This window comes from Notolabrus celidotus, chromosome 16 (genome assembly GCF_009762535.1).
Source record: "Notolabrus celidotus isolate fNotCel1 chromosome 16, fNotCel1.pri, whole genome shotgun sequence".
NCBI classification, from domain to species: domain Eukaryota; kingdom Metazoa; phylum Chordata; class Actinopteri; order Labriformes; family Labridae; genus Notolabrus; species Notolabrus celidotus.
In genome coordinates, this window is record NC_048287.1 from 20,594,685 (window position 1) to 20,619,152 (window position 24,468).

The 24,468-nt window shown below is 38.2% G+C and overlaps 1 protein-coding gene across 1 annotated transcript; it reads right to left on the bottom strand.

Annotated features, from left to right (window-relative positions):
* Positions 1-12,564: 12,564 nt before the first annotated feature.
* Positions 12,565-14,138, bottom strand: LOC117828448 (CD59 glycoprotein-like; the record flags this gene model as incomplete). Its single annotated transcript, XM_034705597.1, has 4 exons — positions 14,111-14,138; positions 13,781-13,859; positions 13,146-13,250; positions 12,565-12,707 (listed from the first exon to the last, which is right to left on the bottom strand). Coding segments are annotated over exons 2-4 (306 nt in total), but the record flags the coding sequence as incomplete, so codon positions are not given.
* Positions 14,139-24,468: the final 10,330 nt, after the last annotated feature.

Below are 24,468 nucleotides of genomic sequence, written 5' to 3' on the forward strand. Positions count from 1 at the left end.
CTTATAAAGTGAAGGCTGAGACTACTAACAGAAAATTACTTCAGACTCCCAGTGTCCAGTTTTCTGTTTACTCGTTCTTATTGAGAAAAATAAACGTGTATTTGATCAGGTGTCAGCCGGGAGCGCAACCGGGTCATAATCAGTCCAGCTGCAGAAAAGCCCAGACGGCTCTGATGTTGCTGGTCTGCAAACATAGTGTACCTGAATTTCCCACCTGTCTGTTGCCTTCGTATCCAAAGGTGGGAAATGTCCTGTTTATAGTTGTGAACCTTCGTGTCCGTGTTGTTGTTGGCAGCAGTTTTGTATTGATCCTCTTTTAAAAAAGCGCACGGGGAGACCTGACGCACAGCCGCAGCCGCCAGCAGAGCATCTCCGCTGTGCGCAACACCTTTAACAACTGAATCACATCCAAACATGCTTTAAACTTAAAACACCTCCCTGATAGATGAGTGTAATATGAGACAACATGTTGTTTGTTCCACGTGATGGAAAATTGATAACAAAAATGCGTGTTTCGAGTAATTTCTTAACAATCAATTAATCGATAATCGATTAATTGTGGTCATCCCTAATACACACCCATTCAAAATGGCGATCTTCACAGCAAAATAAACATGTTTACAGCCTGGTACCAAAAACGGTTTTGGTCTGAATAGCTTATTTCTCCATTAGCACACACTATACAGGGGTTTAATTTTTTTTTATAATGCATTGGTTTTGATGATATCAAAATTACAAGTTTACTTGACTGACAGGCTGTTAGTCAAGGCTGTTAGCTGTTAGCAAGGAGGCTAAAAGCCTGCCTCAACTCCACCCCTTTGCCTCATGTAAGATCAACCAAAAGTTTGAGTCAGCATTAACAATATGGCAACTGCTGACGATAGGCTTCGAAATTCCGCTCCAAATACCAATAGCTATCATCACAAAGACTATATCCGTGTATTCTATATTTTGTAACTGTGCTAGCTTGAAATATAAGAACATGAAAACATTGCTCCATTGCACCCATATTGGTCAAATGTTTATTGGGTACATCTAGAACATTTTCTCTGATACCCGTTAAGTTGTTTACAGTAAAGTTTTCTGGTTATCTTGATAATTTTGATAGATGTGTATGATGTGTGAAAGATTCTTCTCAAAATAAAAATGGTGTCAGGATTTTTTAGCTTGTATTAATCCAGTGTACAATAGTTTGCTTTAAGAGAACCCAGAGTTAATGAATAATAAGAGGGACACATACCTAAACCTATCACATGCTGGGCACTTCTCAAACTGTTCTCACTTTATAAATCCAAGCACGCAATCACTCAGTCCTACCGTTCAAAGCCTGTTTTTTTCTTCTTTTTCTTCCTTTTCTGGCTGTATCAGTTTCCCTTCCACAAACTGTGGGAAGAAACACAAACAAATTAGGTCCTTTAGTCACAACGATTTCTGTAACCCTGAGCCCTTAAAAGGGAAGGAAAGCTGGTGCGTGTCCCTTTGTGCACATGTGATGATATCACCTATAATACAATCAGCTGTCACCACTAATGCTCTCATCTGCACTAATAGAGTGAGTCAGAGAGGAGAGGAGAGGACGAGTGGGAGGACACTTGCTGCGTTTTTGAGTGTTGGAAAATGAGCGATTTCTTAATAGAATTCACCATGGTGCCTTTTCCTAAGGTGTCACACACAGACACCTACACGCTGTACACGAAAAATTCACACACAGATTCATGTACACACAAACACTCACACGCAGAGGGCTGGGGGAAGTGAGCAAGTCTAATTGAAAAGAACCAAGCAGAGAGAAATCTGATAGCTGTGGTTTGGCCTGAGGGGGGAGGAAAGGGAGGGAAAAGAGTGAGGGGAGGAACAGAGAAGGGGAGACAGGGGGTGAGACAAGGAGACAAAGAGGGACCAGAGGAAAAGAGAGTGGGAATAAAGAGAAGGAGAACACAAACAAAGCAAATGAAAAATGTCAAAGTCATATTTCATGAGGAGATGGCAGGATTGTTGTTTTGTTTTGGACCTTTGGTTTCAGTGAGATTTTGGTACCTTCCTGTAGGAATGGTGTATATTCTACAGTTAAAGGCGCTCTTTGACTTTTGTTTGTTACATTGTTGCTTTCCTCTTCTATAAATGTTTCCAGACTTGCTAGACCATTCACCAGTATGTAACAAACTATATTTATTTAGAACAACTTCCTACTGCAGGGGCCAACAATGAAACAATGAAATAGCCACCTTTCCCAAAAAAAAGTTAATATTTAGAATACTCATGCTGCTTCTTCATACCACTTCACAGCTGAATATATTTTCTTCCATATTTAAAGGTGCGGTGTGTAGAAATAGGATTTTTAGCAACATCTAGCGGTCAGATGGTAGAATGAACCCCTCCGTTACTAACGTTTCACATCACCTAGGGACGGTGGCCTTGGAGGACCAGAAGCTCTCCTGAAAATGGCACTTAGTTATCTGACACTGTGTCGACAAAAGACTTAATTAAGCCGTTGGCATAAACGTTTGGCACATATTAAAAAGTAACTAAAGTAAACTAAAGTTTCTTTCCAATAACAATGCATAAAACAAATAAGCATTGTTACAAAAGCAATAGTCCGGTATATTGTACTATTACTTGTCCTGACCTTGGAAAAGCAACAAGGTGTTTACTCCATTTTTTTGTTGTTGTCTGTTTCGCTTCATTTCTTCATGTTAGCTTTATCTTTTGACAAAAATGCAGCGGATTCACGCTCATGTGATGTATAATATCTGTGGTTCCCCATTTGTCAATTTTTTGCTATGATAAAATGCTATCAATACAAGTTATATTGCCCAAAACAACCACAACCGCTATCTCTTCTTCTCCTTAAACAACAACCACTCTCTCTTCTTCTCTGCTTGTCTTCCAACAGGTGAATTTCTGGACCGGCAGCTAGGCACAGAATAACAAAATGTGTTTTTCTCTGTTTTGTCCCTTTTTAGCTGCTGTAGAAACATGATAGCGGTTCACAATGGCAGCCAACATGAGGAGACCAGCTTCTTATGTAAATATACATACTTATTCTAAGTTTTAAAAAGAAAACTTTAGTTTAATATAAGTTATTATGCACTAATTTTAAAAAAAAGAAAAGGATAAATATGACATCCATTTTCCACCAAATCTTTTCTGCTCAATGCTGCTACCTTCTACACATTGCACCTTTAGCGGCTTCAAATTTGTATTTTAGCATTGCAATGAAACAACAAAATTGATTAAGAATTTCATTGGGGGGTTTTCCATGAAAAAGGCCTTCCTGTCTTCATTTTATGGTAATTTCAAGATCTATGAAAGAGTTTCCTGTAAGATACTTTTGCCAACCCAGTGAAAAGTTTTTTCTCTAATAGAAAGATTGTTTAAACTGAGTATGACCTTGGTCTTTATGCTACAACAAACAGTTGCTTTACACTTACCTTTAAACAGGTTCTGCAGTGTTTTTATCTACATCCCTCTGCTGGTACAAACTAGTGTTATATATGTTTTTATGCCACAAACAGAAACAGTCTGTGGTTGTTCAGTGCTGACTCAGTCAGAGCTGTCACTATTTCCTCAGCTGTCTCACTTTCTTCCGGCGCTGCACATTTGTCTCAGATTATTGAATTTTTTAAGTTTGGCTCATGTGATGTGTAATCATTTTTCAGCTGTGACTGACAGCCTGTATACAGTAACTAATCAGGTTGATCAGCCACAGGGTAGAGAAATTGTCTGATCAACACTTGACCATTGGGAATGTGATTCTTTAAAGAGCCTTTTCTTCTGGTCTTTAAATTACTGTCCTCCATATCTCACACTCAATGGATGAAGTTAAACCTCGGATTAATTGTAGAGGCACATTCATGTTTTAGCGCTCTAATCAAAGCTAACACAATGGGAACCTTACATGTTGTTTTAATGTAATGAAGGATATATGACAAATAATTATTTTTTACCATTATTAGCTAAAATAAAACAGCTAACAGAAAACCATAGACTGTATAATAAATGGACGTAGTAGTAAATGTGTAAGTAAACATTACAGTTCCTCAAATGTCCACTAGAGGCTGGCTGTAAACACAAAGGAATCCCCATTAGGTCCCACGTTGACCCATTTTGTACTTAAAAACTAAATAAGATAAGATAAGATACTCCTTTATTCATCCCACAACGGGGAAATTCATGGAGTTACAGCAGCAAACAAGAAGGTGTACAGTACAAGAATTCCAGCAAGAATATATATAGAAGAAAAATGTCCATCAGAGACGTCAGCTTGGCCATAATTCTCCTGTCAGCCACCACCTCCACAGGGTCCAGGACTGAGCTGGTCTTCTTCACCAGTTTGTTCAGTCTTTATCTCCTGCATCCTATGTTTGCAGCCTGATTCAAAACATGATTTTTAGTATGTAATTACTTCATTTACTTGTACAAAAAGTATGGGGCTGAATGTTTTTATTACCACATCTATTTCAATTACATCAAGGCTAAAAGTTATCCGTGAATCTGCATAATTGGAGCGTGGCTGGCTTAATAGACAGGTGGTGGCTGCATTGTAGCTGTTTGTAGGGTGGCTAAACACCTGCCTCTGCCACTTTGCCTGTATTTAGGTTGCTCGAAAGTTAGAATGAGTCAGAATTTCCAGAATGGTGACCACCTTCATTTTGCTTAAAAACTTCTATTCAGAAACCAATGGGTGACTCCACAGAAAACGCATAGATGTTTTATACAATCTATGCCCATTAGCTAGTTAACACTTAAAATTAGTGTAAACCCGCTTTATAGCTAACACAGTACAATAGAGAAGATAAACATTCTAGCTAACATTGCCGTAACCTACTGCAGTATTATTACATAAGCTTGCTAACAGGGTAGGCTTTGTTAAATATTAGCTAGCCAAAAAGCTAGGTAATATGAAAATAGTAAAGTTCTTGCTTGCATCACTTGTAGCATCGCTTTATCTCTGGTATTGTTTAATGGTATCTAAATGTAATTTTAGTGAGAACGTGGTCGAATGCTAACGTTATCTGTTGACTCATGGTTGCTAATGAGTTATCAAATATGTTGTTGTGATATTTTGCGGATGTCCCTCTGGGTTTTCACTTTCCAGTGTCTTTGAAACTGTTGACCATTAGAGATGCAGTCAGTGATAACAAGTGCAATAATTTCTACATATAGCACAACATTAAAACAACATAAAATATGGTCAAATGTATAAATATGTGCATTTTAAATATTAATTATGTTTAAGAATTAAGTGTAGAAAATAAGTGAAGTGCGTCAGAATTATTCCTAACTATCTTTGTTGTCTTTTATTTCAACATCACTCTTTGACTAAATAGACAGAGTAGAGAGAGTCCTTCAATTTATGTCCCTTTGTCCTGCCCACTCATACACACAACATGGGGTGGACACAAAGTTTGGGTATCAACACCGCTAATGAGAGGGAAGAGTAATTTATGTTACTGAGATGTAGTAACAGCAAAAGACACAAAGTGAATTATATTATAACCGAAACAAAAGGCAAGGACCAAACACACACACACACACACACACGCACGCACGCATGCAGCTTGGTCTTTGTCCCGTTTCCACCATCTTAACTCTCACATGTAATTAGCTTCAGTCTCTCTGTCCGTCGCAGATACCGATAACACGCAGGAGGGGGTCAGTGTGAGTTGGTGGGTGGTTTTGGGACAGGGGGGTCCAAGCGTCTCAAGGGACAGGTTATGACAAATAAGATTAATGTGTCCCCTATTTCCAGACTGGTGCACTGGCCTCTCTGATGCTCACACACGGTCTCACGTCACAATAAAACACACATACGCGCCTCCCTGATAGCCTTTTTTCTCAGGAGAGGCTCCATATGGGGACTAGAGTCGCCTGGGAGTGTGTTTGAGTGTGTGTGTGTGTGTGTGTGTGTGCGTGTGCGTGTGTGTGTGTGTGCTTCCAGGACCTTGTCATGCAAAATATAAGAACATAAAATGTTACTGATAGATGCATTGAAAACTTTTTGTCCTACATTTTTCAAAAGGGGAAGGAAAGTATAGTCAGATTTCTAAATGAAAAACCTTTTATTATAAGAAATAAGAATAGGAAATAAGAATAATTTAAGTCCTGATTTGCAGAGATTGAATGGACTGTATGGCAGAAATAGAGACAATTCACATTGTTAAATAAGGGTTCTGTGTTTCTTTAGAACCTAGAGTGTAAAGAAAACGACTGCGGTCATGCCATGACAGCATCAGGCCACAGTTTTACCAACAAATATTATATATTGTTTTGCTGGTCACCTTCAACTTTTCCAATTGGAAGGCAAACACGTTGCTGTCCACAGATCTTAAATGTGTTTGTGTGTGTTTTGCAGAGATACTCTCACTGAAGGACAGCCGCCTTCACGCACACTGACATTAAACACTGCTGAACCAGTGGCCTCCTTTCACCTTTGACCTCTGCTCTTCTGATCCTCCATGCTTGAGTGGTCGTTATCTATCAGCATTACAAAGAGGAAATCTGTCTTTGAGTGAGAGACAGAGAAAGAGAGAGAGTAGAGGGGATAGCGGTTAAGCTGTAATCTGTATTGATGGTTCTGTTACGGAGCACAACTAAAATAAAACTTAATATACGTGCAATGACACTAATTCACCTACAGAGGGTGGTTTTTATTCAGTAATTTGATTTTCAAAGCAAACATACCAAATTGCCAGCCAAATAACACTCACTGGCTTTAAACTGGCAGGGAACTATTTAAACAGCCTACAGATATATATGTAACAGGCTCCCACAATGAGTCCTGCAGTAATTGAAAGCAACACTCAGTGTGAGGCTAATAGAGCAGGGACGGGAGCTGAGCTGCAGATTCACTTTTGCATGTTTTTCAGTTGTAAGGGCGAGTTAAGTTTCAACTTGGTTTGAATAAGGACACATTTTTATGTTCAAAATGTTTTTACAATTGTGCTCATTTATGCACAATAGTATTAATCCAAATACTTAACTAATGTTTAGTAATGCAAACCAAAAGTAGACCAGAGAAACTGTGCCACTAAAAAGGGGAAAAGGGGAGGTGTTTAAAAAAATAGTTGAAATAAGAGAGACGTGTGGTGCCCATCAGTATAAACTAATCGCATTCACACACCAGTGGAAAACCCCACCAGGGGCAGTGTGTGGTTAATCGTCTTACCCAAGGATATTTCTGCATGTGGATAGCAGGACCTGAGAACCCTCGTCCTCCGGTTGAGAGACGACTGACTCTTCCACTGAGCCCCAGCTGCCTCGTTACATCCTTACTAGGATTTTCACTCATCCTTTATCAAAGTATTAGGATCTCTGTGATGTATTTTCTTCATGTGTTTTGTCTGAACTAAACAAATCGTTATTGTGAAAAGATTGTGCAAACATTTTAGGTACCTCTGACTTATACAGCTAACTTCCACCAGATCCATGTTTGGTCCATCCCCGCTCCACCGCTGCACTGAAGCTGATAGGTTTCAATTTGAATTCAGTTGACGTAGTCAAAGTATGTGGGTCGGCTCTGTTGCGTTGCTGCTCCGTCTCAGCTCCGACAATCCGGACCTCTGCAGCAGACTTCTATTTTTGCAAGTGCATGGCGCATCGCATATCATAGGGCAGATCAAGTCAAGCACTGAGATAACATTATAAATCAGGTTAATTTAATAAAACGCTTACCAAATTAGACTTAACTACAACAACAGACAGGTCAGAAAGCTTATCATAGAGGTAAAGAAAACTATTGATTCTGTAATTACCATTAGAAATCCTCTGTCATCACTCCAGCTGACTTGGTGTACTACTCCGTGCTGCGCTCTGAAAACACAGCTGGCCAATGTGGAGGGACTAGAGCCAAACCGCAAGGGAGCAGAGACTGATCTGATTGAAGTCCAGTGTAGACTGACTTTCATCCTGATCTGACCCTATGCTATTACTAGCTACCTGGAATAATATAAAATATATCCTGTTTTTTCAGATACCCCTTCATAAAGATGTAGACATGTAGTCCTTTCAATCAGCATGATCCCTCTTGCAACACATTGAATCAGTTCAAACGTAATGCAAAACATTTGTATGAAACTTAAAGCAGACTGTGATGCATAGAGCATGAATTTCACCTCAATGTTAAAGTTCAGGGTTTGTTGCGTCTGTGTGTGTTCAGTGTGTGTATGTGTGGCTGTGTGTGTGTATGTATGTGTGTGTGTTTCAGCCCCAGAGGTATAATCTTTTCCCCTTGTACTCCCGCTGCGCTCTTCTCCCTCCCCCAGATCGGAGCCTGTACCCCCGACTGGGACAATAAGAGTGTGTGAGTGTGTGTTTGTGTGTTTGTCTATGTGTTTAGTCCTCTCAGTGTGTGCTTGTTGCAGCTACCCAGGAGACGCACATACACGCACATGCACACACACCCCATGGGATCTCTGACACACACATGCCAGAGGGCCCCCAAGAGAGCCAAAAAGCAAGAGACACAGAGACGAATGAACAAATAGAAAATAGTTTCCAAAAATGCGCACAGCTCAATCTGTCAGTGAGGGTAAGGCCACAGTTTAATTGCCAGATTTGTTGTGAGTATCACATATTGAATAGTCACAGAAGTGGAAGAAAAAAGGACTTAAAAGAGGGACGCAAGGATGGGAAACATGAAGCAAATTCAACAGTTTTTAAAAGCTAATTGGATTAATAGGAGGAAAAATTAATGCTGAAGGATCTGGTGTGTGAGTGGTCATGAGTGTGTGTGCGTGCGTGAATGTGCGGCACATATGAGCTTGAGAAAAACATTAATAATTGAAATAAAAATAGATTTAGATGGACACAGCAAAAGAGGGAGAGAGAGAGAGAGAGATGTTTGGAGAGACGTGTAAAGAAGACAAAAACAAAATGATCAAGGGAAGAAGAGAAAGAGAATCTCTGTCCTGTCCTGAAACTAATTGGTCCAGGATTAGAGGAGATTATATATAAAAAAAAATACAGAAAATTATACAAAGCCCTCCACAGGTCTGGTTTCCATGGAGATGGTCTGCTGTGCAACAGTGCAACAGCAACAGGGAGAAAAAAAAAAAAACAGTGGTCGCATTGATTACCAGAATGTCAGAGTTATAAACCGGTCACACAAAACTATTCAGACGAGCAGCAACGCTCATCAAAGATCTGCACAAATAGAGAACATGTGGCTTTACTACTCAGTTTACGTTAACAATTTACAGCCAGGTTACAGAACTGTAGAGTAGTAGTAGTAGTAGTAGTTGTTGTAAAGGTAGGGATGTAACAAGTGTGTGTGCAAGCTTGTTATCTAAGCTGTACTGCTGAATAAAACACTAATGTCTTAAACTTTAAGTATAAGCTACAAAACAGATATTTTAAGACGTTTTTTAGAGGTATCAGCAACAAAGATAGTAAGTCTGAAATAAAAAACAAACATTCATATACTGACTGGGACCAAACCTTTGCACATTTTGATAGTATATCAAATAAATACACACTCAGAATGTCCCACAGTTTTTCAGAGTACATACTGCCATGAAAACAAATTTAATTGGTCCCATTAATCAAAAAATAATAATCTTAAGTGGGAGGGTTGTCATATCTTTTTTTTCTCAAGCCAGTGCACACATTGACATACAAACCCGTACCAATCTCATGATACTTGCAGCCTTTTGATATTTTAAATACCAGTCTTATGCCCAAATAACTCTGTTATTCAAAAACACTGAGAATGAGAAGAGGGCAAAGGTGTTGATGGAAACAGAAATCTCCTGAGGCTTCATGAAGTCTGAATGAGAAAACTCCTAAAAAAAACTTCAATTATTCACTGAAGCTTCTCCTTATTTCAACCCAAAAAAAACCCCATCTGCTGTTAATTAAAAACTGACTTCTACCTTTGAAAGAAGCAGCTAATACTCAGGCTGTTTATGGATCCAAGCAATACGAACCACACATCCTGCTTTAGGCTCTGTAGCGGCTTTAGAACATGTCAGCTGTTGTTTTTTCACTTCAGTGTCACTCTGCTTGATTTGTCTGTAAACAAGCTTTCCTCCTTGTCAGTCTTGCAGGCTGATCAAGTAGACTGAGACATCAGTGGGTTTTTTTCCTGTTGTTCTCCCTCATTGCCTCTGAAATATTTTCTTCATACTTGGCAGATACAAACACCTGTGCATATGACAAGCAGATACACTCACAACCAGAAAAAAATGTTTCCTGAGAGCATATAAGACATTTCTTTTAAATATTTTGATTGGGATATTTTTATGGAATTTTTTTTTTTTAATATCAAGAATTTTAGATGGAAATGTTAAAAATTTAACTGGAATTTTGTGGGAAATTTCATGAATTTGGCAAATTTTAGATGGAAGCTCAAGGGAAAGTTTAAGGAACTTTTGAAAATTTCAGTAAGAATGTTCAGGGAAAAATGGAAGAAAATTGAAATATTTTATTGATACATTGTATACACATCTGGAAATGTTTGAAGTCATGTTGGTGTACATGAAGGAATTTTCAGTAAATTCTTTGGGAAATTGTCAATATACATTTTTTGTATATTCTGGTGATTTTACATTAAATTTTTGTCTACTTTTGTTTTTTGTATTATTTATTTTTTAAATTGATATTTTCATTTTCAGAATTTGTGAAAGAAGAAAGAAATATAAAATGATTTTAAATGGAAAATAAAAAATGTATCAGAAATTTTGGGATTTAAATATTTTTTTACCTTGTGGGAAATTTCCATAATATTTTTAGGAACTAATGGTAGTTAACCTTATTTTACAATTGACATTTTCAGGAGGTTTTGAAGGAAATTTCATGGGAATCAAGTGAAATATTTCTGGTATTTACAGAAATTTGAAAAGTTTTGTAAATTTTCTTCATAATGCTGAGAGAGATTTTAATAACTTCCCAGGGACATATTTGAATACTTTGGCTTTTCAGGAATTAATATAACAATTTTTAAAAATATTAAAAAGACTTTGAAGATAATTTTTCAAATATAATTTTTTGGGTAGTTTCAGGTATTTTCTTGAACTTTCAGGAATTTTTTGCACACATCTAATGGAGACTTTAAGGAATTTTTAATAGGATTCTTTGAGAAAATTTTGCTAATTTCCAGTTATTTCGAAGTAATTTTTAGGAAATTTTGAAGTTAAATTTGAGGGAGTTTTTTGCACATTTTTCACAGACTGAGGATTTTTTTTCATTTATTTTCAATTGACATTATCAGCGTTGTCACACTTTTCCTCACGTGCAATACCACAGTCATTTTAAGTCCAACACAAGAGTCAATGCAGGGAATCAGCCCTTATTGTAGTGAAGATGCTGCTATGAACAACCATCAAAACATCAGTCAATTGTTTGGTGAGTTTAAACATTGGATTTGTTCATTGTGTTGTTGCTATTGTTTTTTTCATGAGTCAGCAATTATAGAGGTCGTGTTGCCAGTAAAACTGCTGTTGTAATTGGTGCGGGGTTACACTCAAAGCAGACTAGGATACAACAAGTGCAACATAATAAGAATGTGTTTACTTAGTTGCAATGAAATGGGCTCTGAGGGCAACCTTATGTTTTGATACATGTAATATTTAGTCATATTTTGTCTGTTAGTTTGTTATTTTATGATTATCTCACTAGTCGCCCTATGATTCTACCTCATGCAGCTCATCTTCCTTCCCAAGTCATACACACACACACACATATATATATATATAGTATATATGCAGACACGCACACACACCTGGTCTATTCCTCCTTTGCTTCACCAGATGTTTGCTTTGAGATTTCGATGTAAAATCAAGTGTGAGAAATGTTTTTAATTATCTCGCCACCTGGACACTGTTGTAGTGTGCAGACACATGCACACATACAACAGTATACATATACTGTACACACACACACACGCACACACACACACACACACACACACACACACAAAATACAGAGCAAAAACATCACTTGTTTTGATTCCTATAGATGTGTATGGACTCCATATAAAGCTTGACTTTCTCACTAAAACAACCTGTAGTTTGTCCATTAGAAACACACTAACCCAGTCCAAGTCATGACTTGTGAGCATATCGTGCGAAACAGACAGACGCATACACACAGTATTGTTTCAGGTAACAGATGTTGTCCTTCTTCTAATTAAAGTCAACAAATTAAGACATTGTGTTATTCACTGCTGCCTTATAACACACACACACACACACACACACACACACACACACACACAGACAGAGAGAGAGAGAGAGAGAGAGAGAGAGAGAGAGAGAGAGAGAGAGAGAGAAAGTTTATTCCACTTCATATACACTCTATGGTAATATCCTTTTGAATGATTGAACTTTATTGCCACTAACTTTGCAGAAAGGGCAGCAGAGGATTAAAAGTCATATCATTGGGGTGGAGGGGAAACATGCCCCTAAATATTTAGATTACAAGCATACCTCTTTTGAGTCTTAATTAATGAGCCTTGTTCAGCTGTTGTTCAACAAAAAAACAGTTATTAAGTATTCACAGACTGAAATGATGAGTTAGGGCTGAACAGTTTTCTTTCTTTTTAATTTCTTAACCAAAAAAATCCTTTATTTTCTGAATCACACTTTTTTTTTCACCGTTGCAGAGTTCTGACTGACAGCAGGAGAAGGCGAAGTCAGGGACGGAGTATCTGACAGCCAGAGTCATGAAGTCACAGTCTGAGTACCTCATACATGCAGTGTGGGTCTGTTCTGTTGGAGACAGTGGGCCAGAAAGTGTTATTAACATATGCATTGTTATGTCTGCCTATACCTACTATACATATACTGGACAATTCCATCACATTAATAGGAGAGCCAATTCAGCCAGTTTAAAGAAACATCAGAAATGCTCTAGATATGCTGTTGGTTTTTGATTGTTAATCATTAATCATCAATGAACACAGGTGACATTTATTGCTCATTGGCCAACCAGGGCAATTGTACTGAAATGGTCTGATCTATTCCCACAAAGAGAGACGATGCAATTTCAACGAATGCAAGACAGACACATGCTGCAAATGTGCAAACATAAAGCTGTATTTTTTTTTGCTTCAAGAAAATAAGCGTTGGATCACAAACATACTTTAATTTTAACAGATTTTTCATAAATGTAGTCCGGTTTAACATTGTTTCCTCATCAATGCTTACCACCGCTGGTGAGTTTGAGGCAGCTGTCTTCACCTCCGATGCACTCCCTTTTGACTTCACAGTTGCTGGTTCCGCCAGGGCAGGAGTAACACTGCAGAGAGAGGCCTACAGAGAGGAGGAGTTCACCTTAGTCAAGGTATTATTTCTATCTGAGAGGAAGCAGTCAAATTATCTTACATACAAAGGATTAGTTTGACAGTTTGGAAAATGTATCTTCATTTTCCTTCCCCTCTTTTTTGGGGGGTTCATGTGAGTAAGTGCAGATTTGATTTTGTTTTTGTTATGGGTCTTTTGACATATCGTATGAGAAGTAGAAGGAAACAAGGATAAGAAAAATGTCCCTGACATTATATATTTCAAGAATTATTTCAATAAACTAAAAAAGATCACAAACATTATTAAAGAACATTTATTATTGACTCTGCAGTGTGTGAACTGGAGGAACCTTACATAACAGCAGAACATGCAAACTGCACACTGAGCTGCCAAAAGGTGCCCTCAGGCCGATCTCTCTCCTCTTTGTGCGACATATAGTCTCTGTGATTTAGCCCCATGTGGCTTCATGAATCAGGAGCATAAAAAAAGCATTGATAAAAGCCATTCTAAATTCTCCTTTAATCCACTTTTTTCCTTACCAAATCCAAACATGGCAAAGCTGACAGTGAGGAGGAACAACACAGAGCTCTTCATCATGACTGAAAGAACACGTCGCGTCTGCAAATCAAAGCAAACAGAAAATCCCAATAGGGTCACAACTGGATAAAAAGACAACAGCTGACTGTGTAGAAGTAAAACAGGACATTTCTACACATGGCTCTTTCTTCATGTGCGAGCAAAGATAACTTGTTTTTTGTATTCCTCCAAAAACTAAAAAAAAAACACTAAAAGAATAAGTCAGATTAATTATAACACGATACAAACATTCATTTGGAAGTACAGATTATATATATATTATAAGCACCCACCTCTGATCTGAAGAAAATGACTCTCAGCTCTGGGTAAAGAGGCTTTATGAAGCAGCAGCAACAGCGAAACTAACAACAAGTGAACTCCTTTGTTTGAGTTCAAAGTTTATGTGTGCTTTTGATTCATAATCAGTAGAGTTTGTTTGTTTGTATAACATGGGGAAAAAATAATTACAGCGTTGTTTTCTGTTAAGATTTACTTTTTTTTCTGACATTTTTTCATTTTTTTCTACCTGAATTAAAATAATGTTATTAGATTTATAAATGAAAAGATGAAAGTAAATGTGATTAGAGAAAGATTGGGGGAAGGATGTGGACTTACTGATAACATGTCTCACAATTACCGTAATCACCGCTTTTGACAAACAGAGTTACAGATACAGATGTTTAACTCTAGATTTGGTAAGAATGGGGATTAACAAGAAGGAGCAGAGTCGAAAATGTAGCAGAAACACAAAGTAAATGCGTGATCATGAAATTTCAGATGCTGGTTAGGAAGAAAATAGATGAACAGTGTTTTTTGTGTTAGTTATACCGTATACTCTGGTGCATTAATGGCAAAGAGCCATGTTCTACCTATTTCACAACTCCTTTGCAGCATTTCAAAACTGGTTCAAACTTCAATTGGTTTTCATCAAACATTTATTTTGTTGACCATACGAAAAAAAGAACACCAACCAAGATCATAGCAGACACTAGAGGAACAATCACCAGCATAGTTTAATAAAAAGGTAATTTTTGAGATTAAAATAGATTCAAGTTGAACTCAATGGCTGTATGGAAATATGAATGATGCGCCCCAGCTCCTCTGTTGGCAAAAAATGAAGCCAAAATACGGCTCAAATTGGTGCTTACATATTTTGGTGCCAAGGCATGTGCAGAAATGATCTGTGTGGTTGAGCTGCAGAACTGACATCACACCCCTTCCACTAGCCAGAGCACACATCTAACTTTTTGATAAACTTTTTAAAAATCCCTGAGGATGGTTCAATCCACAGCAAAAGCTGACACACAGTTTGATGGCTGCTGTGTTGGTGTTTGATACGTTTCTTTCTCACTGTTCCTCTACTCTTGAAACCTGGTCGAGAATTCTCCTGGAGCATCTTTTATGTATTGAATGATTAATTGAAACTCTGAAAAGTGCATACTTGAATATAATAAGCATGATTAGAAGTTCTGATCATGCTTTCTGTCAAAGTAAAGGGAACCCTTTACTATGGGTGGGCTATGCTGCGGTCAGTCACAAGTGGGAGCTCTAAATGTTTTGGCTTCACTTATGAGGAGCTGTCATGCCATCCATGTCTATATAATGTATGGTTTGAATCCATTTAAACCAAATGTTTATTTGCCAGTTTTTATATTAAAGATAAAAACTACTGTTACAAGCTGTGGCTCTCTACTTTACTCCACTCTTTGCCAAGTTTGTTTTGGGCTTCTAAACTCTGCAACAAAAACCAATGGGTGATGTCTGAGGTAGCATCGGAGTTCAGGTTACAGTAGTTCAACTTCAATTTTTTCTTCTATGACCCTGCTGCTTTTTAAATCAGTTTCAGCCTTGATGTTCATAAGAAGAGAGAACATCTCAATGTGAATAATACATAAGATATTACAAACCTATCAAGGTTTTTCATAGTAATGCATCTTCTCAGTATGAGTTATAACAACCAATTTGATAGAATTGTTTCATTTGTGAATGCAGCCAGTGTCATGTTTAATTCAGAGGAGTTTGAAATATAGTTATGGATCATTCCTCCCATGAGAGAGAGTTTTCTGGCAGAGGTTTAAACTTCACCATCTGAGAGCATCATGACTTTCCTTTGCCATTGCAGCTATTTAGCTAATGACCAGCCGTCCTGCTGCTCATTACTTCTTGTCTGAAGCTGGGCTAAAGGCTGGTGTAATGAGGCAAACAGAGGTTTCATTTCTTTCCAGTGCTGGCTCGGATCTTAACTGGGGTGTTCTTTGTGCCTTCTTTATGCTTGCACCTCAGTCTGCCAAGAGAGTCACGACAGGGGAGAAAAGCTTTTATGTTAACATAACTGTTGGTACCCTGTTTCTCTTTGCATTATTTGAGAACAAAACCAACGCCGACCAAAAGTTTCTCACAGGAGCTTTAAATAGAACTCAAAACTAGTGATCCAAAGATGAAGGAAGTAGGAAGATGATAACCATTCCTTATAGACTTCCAATACATGGACTTTTCATTGCAACAATTGGAGTCCCCTAATGGTCGAAGACATCATCATACATCTTATGACGATACTTGTTTAACCAATTAAAAGAAAAATTGAGGTGTAGAAAAACAGAATTTGTGATGTAATATTATGTTCATCTGTACAAATTATTTATTCTCTTGCCTCTGTTTCCATTTTCTATCTTTTCCCCATCCCCCTTTCCTCAGCTTTCTTTTCCTTTCTTTAAATCTATTCATTCAGTCAAGTCTTTTGTTTAATTTTTCCATCAATCTGCCACCATTCCTCTCTGTCCTTCTCTCATTTCCCAGTCCACTGAGTTAAATATGGGAAAACCAAACCAATCAGGCCATGACATGGTTATTATTTTTAAGTACTGATTTTTTTCACTACCATCTCTCTCCCTCTCTCTCTCTCTCTCTCTCTCTCTCTCTCTCTCTCTCTCTCTCTCTCTCTCTCTCTCTCTCTCTCTCTCCATTCGTCCTCTTCTTCCCTTCCTCTACCCCTCTTTATTCTCTGTCTGTCAATCAGTATTCTGTCCATCTGCAAGATTTAAGGCATGAATTAATAAACCATTAACATTTGACCAGCTTGTGTGTGTGTGTGTGTGTGTGTGTGTGTGTGTGTGTGTGTGTGTGTGTGTGTGTGTGTGTGTGAGTGTGTGTGTGTGTGTGTGTGTGTGTGTGTGTGTGTGTGTGTGTGTGTGTGTGTGTGTGTGTGTCTCCACTGAAACAGTCTCAGAAAAAGCCTACAATTCCTACCACAAAATATGAAACCCTCTGTACACACACTTAGCGAGCAGTGTGTGCACAGTGGGTAGGGTTTATAAGAAATCCTGAATGCGTGTTAATTCCGAAAAACCACATGTATCATGTTAATTTTTTTCAACCTGTGTAGAGTGTCTCACCTCTTCCAGGGATCTGAAATACACGTCAGAGCTTTTCCTATTGAGCTCATTTTAAACAGGCAGAAAGTATCTAAAATTATTTAATCTTTGTGGGGATAGAGGACTGCAATTTATTGGTCGTATGACAAAGTTGAAAAAGTGTGGATTAGCAGAACTCCAATATTTGATGGGATTTGTGCTTTCTTTTGTTTGTGTTGTGTTTGCACCAAGCAAACCATGGTCCACTTCTTTAGTGTCATACACATTGTGGTTACACAGTCCTGGACCCTGTGGAGGTGGTGGCTGACAGGAGAATTATGGCCAAGCTGTCGTCTCTGATGGACTTTTTTTTCTATATACATTCTTGTTGAAATTCTTGTACTGCACACTTTCTTGTTTGCTGCTGTAACTCCATGAATTTCCCCGTTGTGGGACAAATAAAGGAGTATCTTATCTTATCTTATCTTATCCATCCTGTGAAAAAGGCTGCCTGTTGCCTGTCAATTAAAGAGGGTGGAGAGTGATCAGAAAATCGGTGGACGGCAGAGGGAGCTGCACAGACATATCACTCACACCAGCCTGCCTGCTGCATGGAAGACAGAGTTTATTCAGTAGTTCTCCTCAGTTGATGAGATTTGATAGTTTAGAGTGTTCCTCATTTCAGATGTGTGTGTCCATTGAAAGTTGTTTTAATTGTCCTAATAGTCTGAGGTTGTAGTATTGTCTTCGTACATTTCTGTTTCACGCTTGTAGAATGGTAAGTTTTACATGTATTGTTTATGTTTGCAGAAACCACACTCACAATTCAATGAATAAAGGACACTTTTCCTGCAACTCAGCCTGGTCATTGGAAGTACCTCTGATAAAGCTAAGCCAGAGTTCTTACTGGACTCTCCAAAGCGATCTGAATTATCCTACCACCCTAGACTAGTCGCACTATTTTTCCCACCCATTATATATACTGCTTAACCCATTCAGGGTCACAGGAGAGTTGGAGCCTACCCCAGCTGTCATTGGGTGAGAGGTGGAGTATACTCAGGACAGTTTGGCAGTCTATCACAGGGTTAACATATAGACAAACAACCTACAGACATTTTAAAGTGACCAAGAAGCCTCAAAAAAATGTCTTTGGAAGGAAACCCAGAGGGAACCCATTCATGCCCCACAGGAAGTTTGATCAAGAAATTTTCTTGGTGTGAAACAGCAGCACTAATGCAGCCCATCATCAAACATTCAAGAATACATTTTCCTACAACTCAAGAAAAAGAATCACGCTATTAGCACAATACTGTAATATATTGTCTTTTAAGTTGAAATAAACTTTAGCAAAGAGTTATGTTATAAAAGTCATTCATTTTAAGCCAGCCTTTCTCCATCTGCTATCTGATACTCCAATTATTACTTTATTTTGGCTCCATTTTTGGTCTCTACAGATTTTTAGCTTTAGTTAGTTTTAGTTATTGTGTCCACCCAACTTGTGTCTTCTGGACAATTAATCAATACTGCATCACTTTTGAGGAATTCAACTGTAAAAGATGAAACCAACATACTGAGAGCTCCACCATTGACTGGCTGCAGTATAGGACATAAAGCCGACCCCAACAGATGGAACATGCCTCAAACTTTAAAACCAAAATGAACATTCTAGCTATTCTTATCAAGTTAGCTGATGTACAAATTTTGATTTTTATGTGAAGTTTTGTTTGATTTAATTGGTTATTTGATATCACGGTTACCAGCTCTGTTGATTAGTCCAGCTCCTGCTGTGGAAGGGCGAGGGAAACATAACAAACACAAACATGGGAATCTTTTAACTTTTCAGAAGTGTCTTTTTAAAACTAACACAATAAGCTCTCATGCTGTGTACTGTGCCCACCTGAGAGACATTTTATCTGTAAGTTAAATGTGTGTTTTGTGCAGAGGAAGGGGCGGGACTTCAATACCACGGCTTCAAGAGCCAAAACCCTCTCACAGACTCAAACTGAAAATGCCTGAGATGTTGTTTGAGGGTATTTTGGTATAGTTTTTGTTAAGTGGGAGGGGGTGGAGACACAATGTATTGATTCTCAAAATTATTGCAAGTTATTCATTTCAAGTCACTTTTTCATTTCATGATTATTAGACATGCAAGAATGGATTTAATCAGAAAAGTCTGGACATTAATGGTCATAATTATAAACATTTGGAACATGTGGTCAATGATATAAAACAGTTTAAAGATGCCTTTGTGCTAAAATGTGATATATAATGAATCTTTTATACATACAACATTTTTCATCCCAACAAAATATTGTTTGTGATTCCATTATGTTACACTTTTTCCTTTAAATTCATCGTATACATCATCTTCCCTCTCTATATATAACGTTAAGTTACCTTTAATGCCCTCTGTTAGCCTGCAGGCACACATACTGTACACCAGCATGTGGGACACTGAGAGGAAAGGACACTCACTCGTACAGACAGATCCCACCGGACAGCAGTGTTTTAACCCTGCTGGTCATTTTCAGGACACTGACAATTAAAGGTTGTAACGACCCTTTAATTAGATATAGGAAGAAATAGTGTCCTTATCAAGGACATAATTAACTCAATCAATGAGCGCTAAAGAGACCCAAATACAAATTAAAGCCACGTGTAGCAGAGCCTGAATGGTGTGTTTGTGTGTGTGTGAGAGACAGAGCGAGAGAGAGAGAGAGAGAGAGAGAGAGAGAGAGAGAGAGAGAGAGAGAGAGAGAGAGAGAGAGATGTGTCCCCAGGCATGTGAGGGTTAACTTGGTAAATTAATAAATGTATGGAGGAAACGCCATAGGTTGTATAATTATCTGCACTGACCTGAGTGTTCATGCATGTAGGGCATACCTGCTCTCTAACTCTCTCTCCCTCTCTCTAAATCTCACCCTTTACTCTCTCTCATCCCTCCATCTCCATACAGAAACACCTTAATAACTCTCTCTCATCACTTCTGTCCTACTTCACCTCCTCTAGACTTATGCTACTATTTGAGGCAAGTTCACCTCTAACTCCTCCTTCATCAGACCTCTACTTCTGGACTTAAACCTAGAGATTATAATGTGAACAATAAACCAAACTAAAATCTGTCCCAATTTCTCTTGTGCCGTATTTCAATCATATTTTAAAAGTCCTGAAGATCTCTTGCTTTGCTCAAAGATGAAATTTAATGACTAAACATTACCATAAATTACATTATAGAAGTGCAATATGATCAGCTGAGACAACAGGAAATACTGTTGCACATGAATGTAGTACACATACTTCATACAAACCCTGCAAGTCAGTGCCCCAGGTTGGCCACCCCAGCCAACAAAAGTCTAGACACACCTCTGGTCATGAGGAGTACTTCTTTACAGCTTTATCATCCCTTCTCTGGCTCTGTAGAGATCTGTCAGCTACAGTGACAAATAATCTCAGCTTACATTTTGAGACTGATCATTTTTAAGCCAAACCTAAAAACTGAAATGAAAAGTTTAAAAGAAATGGTCGTAAAAAGGACAGGGGCAGTCAGATGAGATGCTATATATAAATATTAAACTACTTTGCACATACCAGATACTGTAAACCTCTAATTTTATGATGTTTGGTTTAAGTTTATCCCAGGTGATCATCACTAAAGTACTGATACAAGTTCTTTGAAAATAACTCCTTTCACCCTGCTGCTTAGTGTGTTAGTACAGACCTGTTTTCATGAAGGGATTGTCGTACCTTTAAATCCTCCTTGACATTACTAAAAGACCCCAACTAATGTTTTTTTATAAAAGAGACAGGAATGAACTGTGTCTATATAACGCTATAGACATCTGACCACTCAAAGGGCTTATACATTACCTGTTCATCCATTCTCACCACATTCATACACTGATGGCACAGGCTGCTGTGTAAAGAGCCCATCACTATCAACTAATCCCATTCACACAATGCTGGCATAGCCACCAGGGCCAGTTCGGGGTTTAGAGTCTTACTCAAGGACACTTCGGTATGTGGACAGCGGGACCTGGGATCAAACCCCCGACGAGAAAACCAACTCTACCACTGAGCCACAGTCGCCCCCAGGAGTGAGATGAACAAGACAGTCCGACATTCTTTTTTGAAAGAGAAAAGTAAAAATAAAATAAATAATCAAAAATGAATTAATAAATAAATGAAATAAAAATAAAAATCATAAAAAATAAAAATCTGAATAATAAAAAAGTAATAGAAATACACAAAAAAAACTTTACAGGGAAAAGATAATAATACAAAAATAGATAATAATAATGTACGGAAGTCGTACACTCTTATTTCTCCTTTATTTTTAACCTTGTCTCCTCCTTGTAGGAAGGATGTGCAGCTCTGTGGGATATTGCTGCGGAAGCTTATCAGTGCATATATGTTTGTGTGTGTGCATGTGTGCTATGGGTCTGTGTGTGTGCATGTGTGCTATGGGTCTCTGTGTGTTTGTGTGTTTGCGTGTTTGTGGATTACCAATGTTTGGTATTTATTTCAAGCGCTCCAATGCTCTGTTTGACTTCTTCATAGCAGGAGGTCTTGCTTCAATCACATGCCCCCTGTGTGTGTGTGTGTGTGTGTGTGTGTGTGTGTGTGTGTGTGTGTGTGTGTGTGTGTGTGTGTGTGTGTGTGTGTGTGTGTGTGTGTGTGTGTGTGTGTGTGCAGTTATGTTTGTATGACTTTTTTGCTGGCCTGTGCTTGTCCACCTGCAACATGTGTGTCTTTGTTGTTGTTGTTTCTTGTGTTTCTGTGTTTTGGCAGGATTTAGCATTTATTAGAGTGTGTTTGTGTGTATGCATAATGTACTTGTAAATTCAAGTGTGTTCGTGTGTGTGTGTATGTGTGGGTGTGTGTGCCGTCCAGGGAACATATAACTGGATTAGCCGTCATGCTTTTATTTCTGTAATGGAAACATCAGCCTCAGAAAGAAAGTAGGGCTGAGGCCAGGCAGCCAGTGTGCACGAGACCATTGGGGGGGGGTTAAGAAGATGGGGAGAGAGAAGGACAAAGGTATGGGAGGGGGGTGAAGAAAATGTAAGACAAAGAGAGTGTAGTGTCCCCTATGAACATTTTTTTTTTTTCATACAAGGAGCTTTCTAGCTTCATATGTGTTTAATCACCACATATTAGAGGTGGAAGGAGACCAAATTTTATTTCAATAAAGGTGTTGAAATCATGTTGTATAAGTTCTTGATTCAAAACTGCTGGGTTGAGATACAACAAAAGCTAAAGGGAAACAATGTACAGTCAATCATTTTAAAGTTGCAGCAAGTTAAGGTGTGGCCTCTTTTTTGATTTACTAAATACACAGAAAGGTAAACTTGTGAATTTCACTAATGTATCAATAATTCAATAATAAATCATCTGAAGAAGCAGTGAAGACAGATCAGGAGTCCTTAAAGTCCCATAGGGTGATCATATTTATCTTGTGCGCATCATTTTTTCACCTTTGCGAAAGCAGCAGTGGTAATGATCCCACATGCCACCAGTTGCTGTTTGTCCATAAATACCATTTTCTGACAGTAATTTGCTTTATTGATTGTTTGAACACTGTAAATAATGTATTTTTAGGAGTGATACACTGGGAGTCGTATTGTGTGTTAAGTTAGCAACCTCTGCTGGGGAGAGTTGAGGGGTGCGCCCCATGTTGTGCTGATTTGAAATAAGCTTGGCTAAAATACACTTAATTCCAGGAAGCCAGTTCGTTAAAGAGCTATTTATCTATTTGGTATGGTTGAGAATTCTTAAATTTTCAACGCAATTTGGATTGTTGTGACTCACCATGGTATGCTTTACTGGCTAGATCATAGCTACAACATTGATCTCCACATTACAACACCATCACACAGTTAGCTACATTTTGCTTTCTGTGTTCAAGCGTTTTCCTTTAGCTCATTACTGCAACAAAAGTGGCTGAGAAGAGATGTTTCTGTTGTTATCACATCAGATGCACCTTGGATCCAGAGGTGAATGTTTTGGCTAGGGATTCCCAAAGTGGGGGTTGGATCCTGTGGGGGTCGCGAGCCACTAATTGGGGGGGTCTCAGGATGCCTTCCAAAAAGAAAAGAATGGAATGTTTTATTCATTATTGTAAAATAGAAAAATCAAATATATGATTTATTTTTTAAATGAAACTATTCAAAAAGGAAATATGTCATACATTTTCTGGTTTTCTTTCTTGCTACATGTGAGGTGATTAAAACAGATTAAGGAAAGCATCAGTAGCAGCAGGTGAATTCGCAGCAGCACAGGAAACACAGCAATATGAAACTCTGCTGACCAGTTCAATTAAGTATCTCGGGCTTTAAGTCAGCATTTTTTTAAAGTAAACTTAAGACTTACCTTTTTAACCTGGCTTTTAATTTAGAGTAATTTATTCTAAAATAGTTTTTATGATTATTTATTTTATTATTTTATCCATTACTGTTGTTTTCTGCCTCTATACTTTTGTGAAGCACTTTGAGCTGCATGCTTGAATGAAAGGTACTTTATTAATAAAGTTAATAGAGTTGAGTTAAAACTAACAGATGCACACGGACTCACCTGTTCGACTGCTTATTAAATAGTCCTATAACTATAACAGTTTAAACATGATGAATGCATGTATTCTTCTTCCACACTTGGTTTAGATTACTAGAAAATATTAGACTACCTTGAGGGCCAGTGGGAGTCACCAGTCTCCAACACTGTTATTTTGGTGGTCGTGGGTCCTACACAGCTGCTTCCCAAACGACCTCTCTGTTGTGTAAAAGTTGATTTTCTTGTGCGATAATTACCTGGGGGCACAAGAAAATAACTCATGCACACAAGATTATTCCCTTTTGCACACAAAACCACAAATTATCACCTTTGCAAAACCTCATGTTACCATCATGTTGCATCTCCTTCTCTTTTGTGTGAGGCTTGTTGGTTAACACTGTAAGGTGTATGTGCATTGCTTGTAATATTCATAGACTGGGCTTTACATGTTTGAGGTTGGTGTGATTTTAAGCTTTTGGCTATGATCACTACTCACTGTTGTTGTAAGCTTATTTCTTTAAAAACATGAATCAATAGAGGAAGAAGGAGCAGGTGGTGTTTGCCAAACAACACTGCAGAAAGAATAAAACATGGCACAAATGTTACTCCACAGTTTAGCAAAGGGACACGCCAGGATGATGAGATGTGTGTGACTGTATGCGTGTGTGTATGAGAGATGGAGATAGGGTGACAGAGTCAGGCTTGATGAACGTGTTATGAGAAAATCTACAGGTTTGCATGACAGACAACTAAAC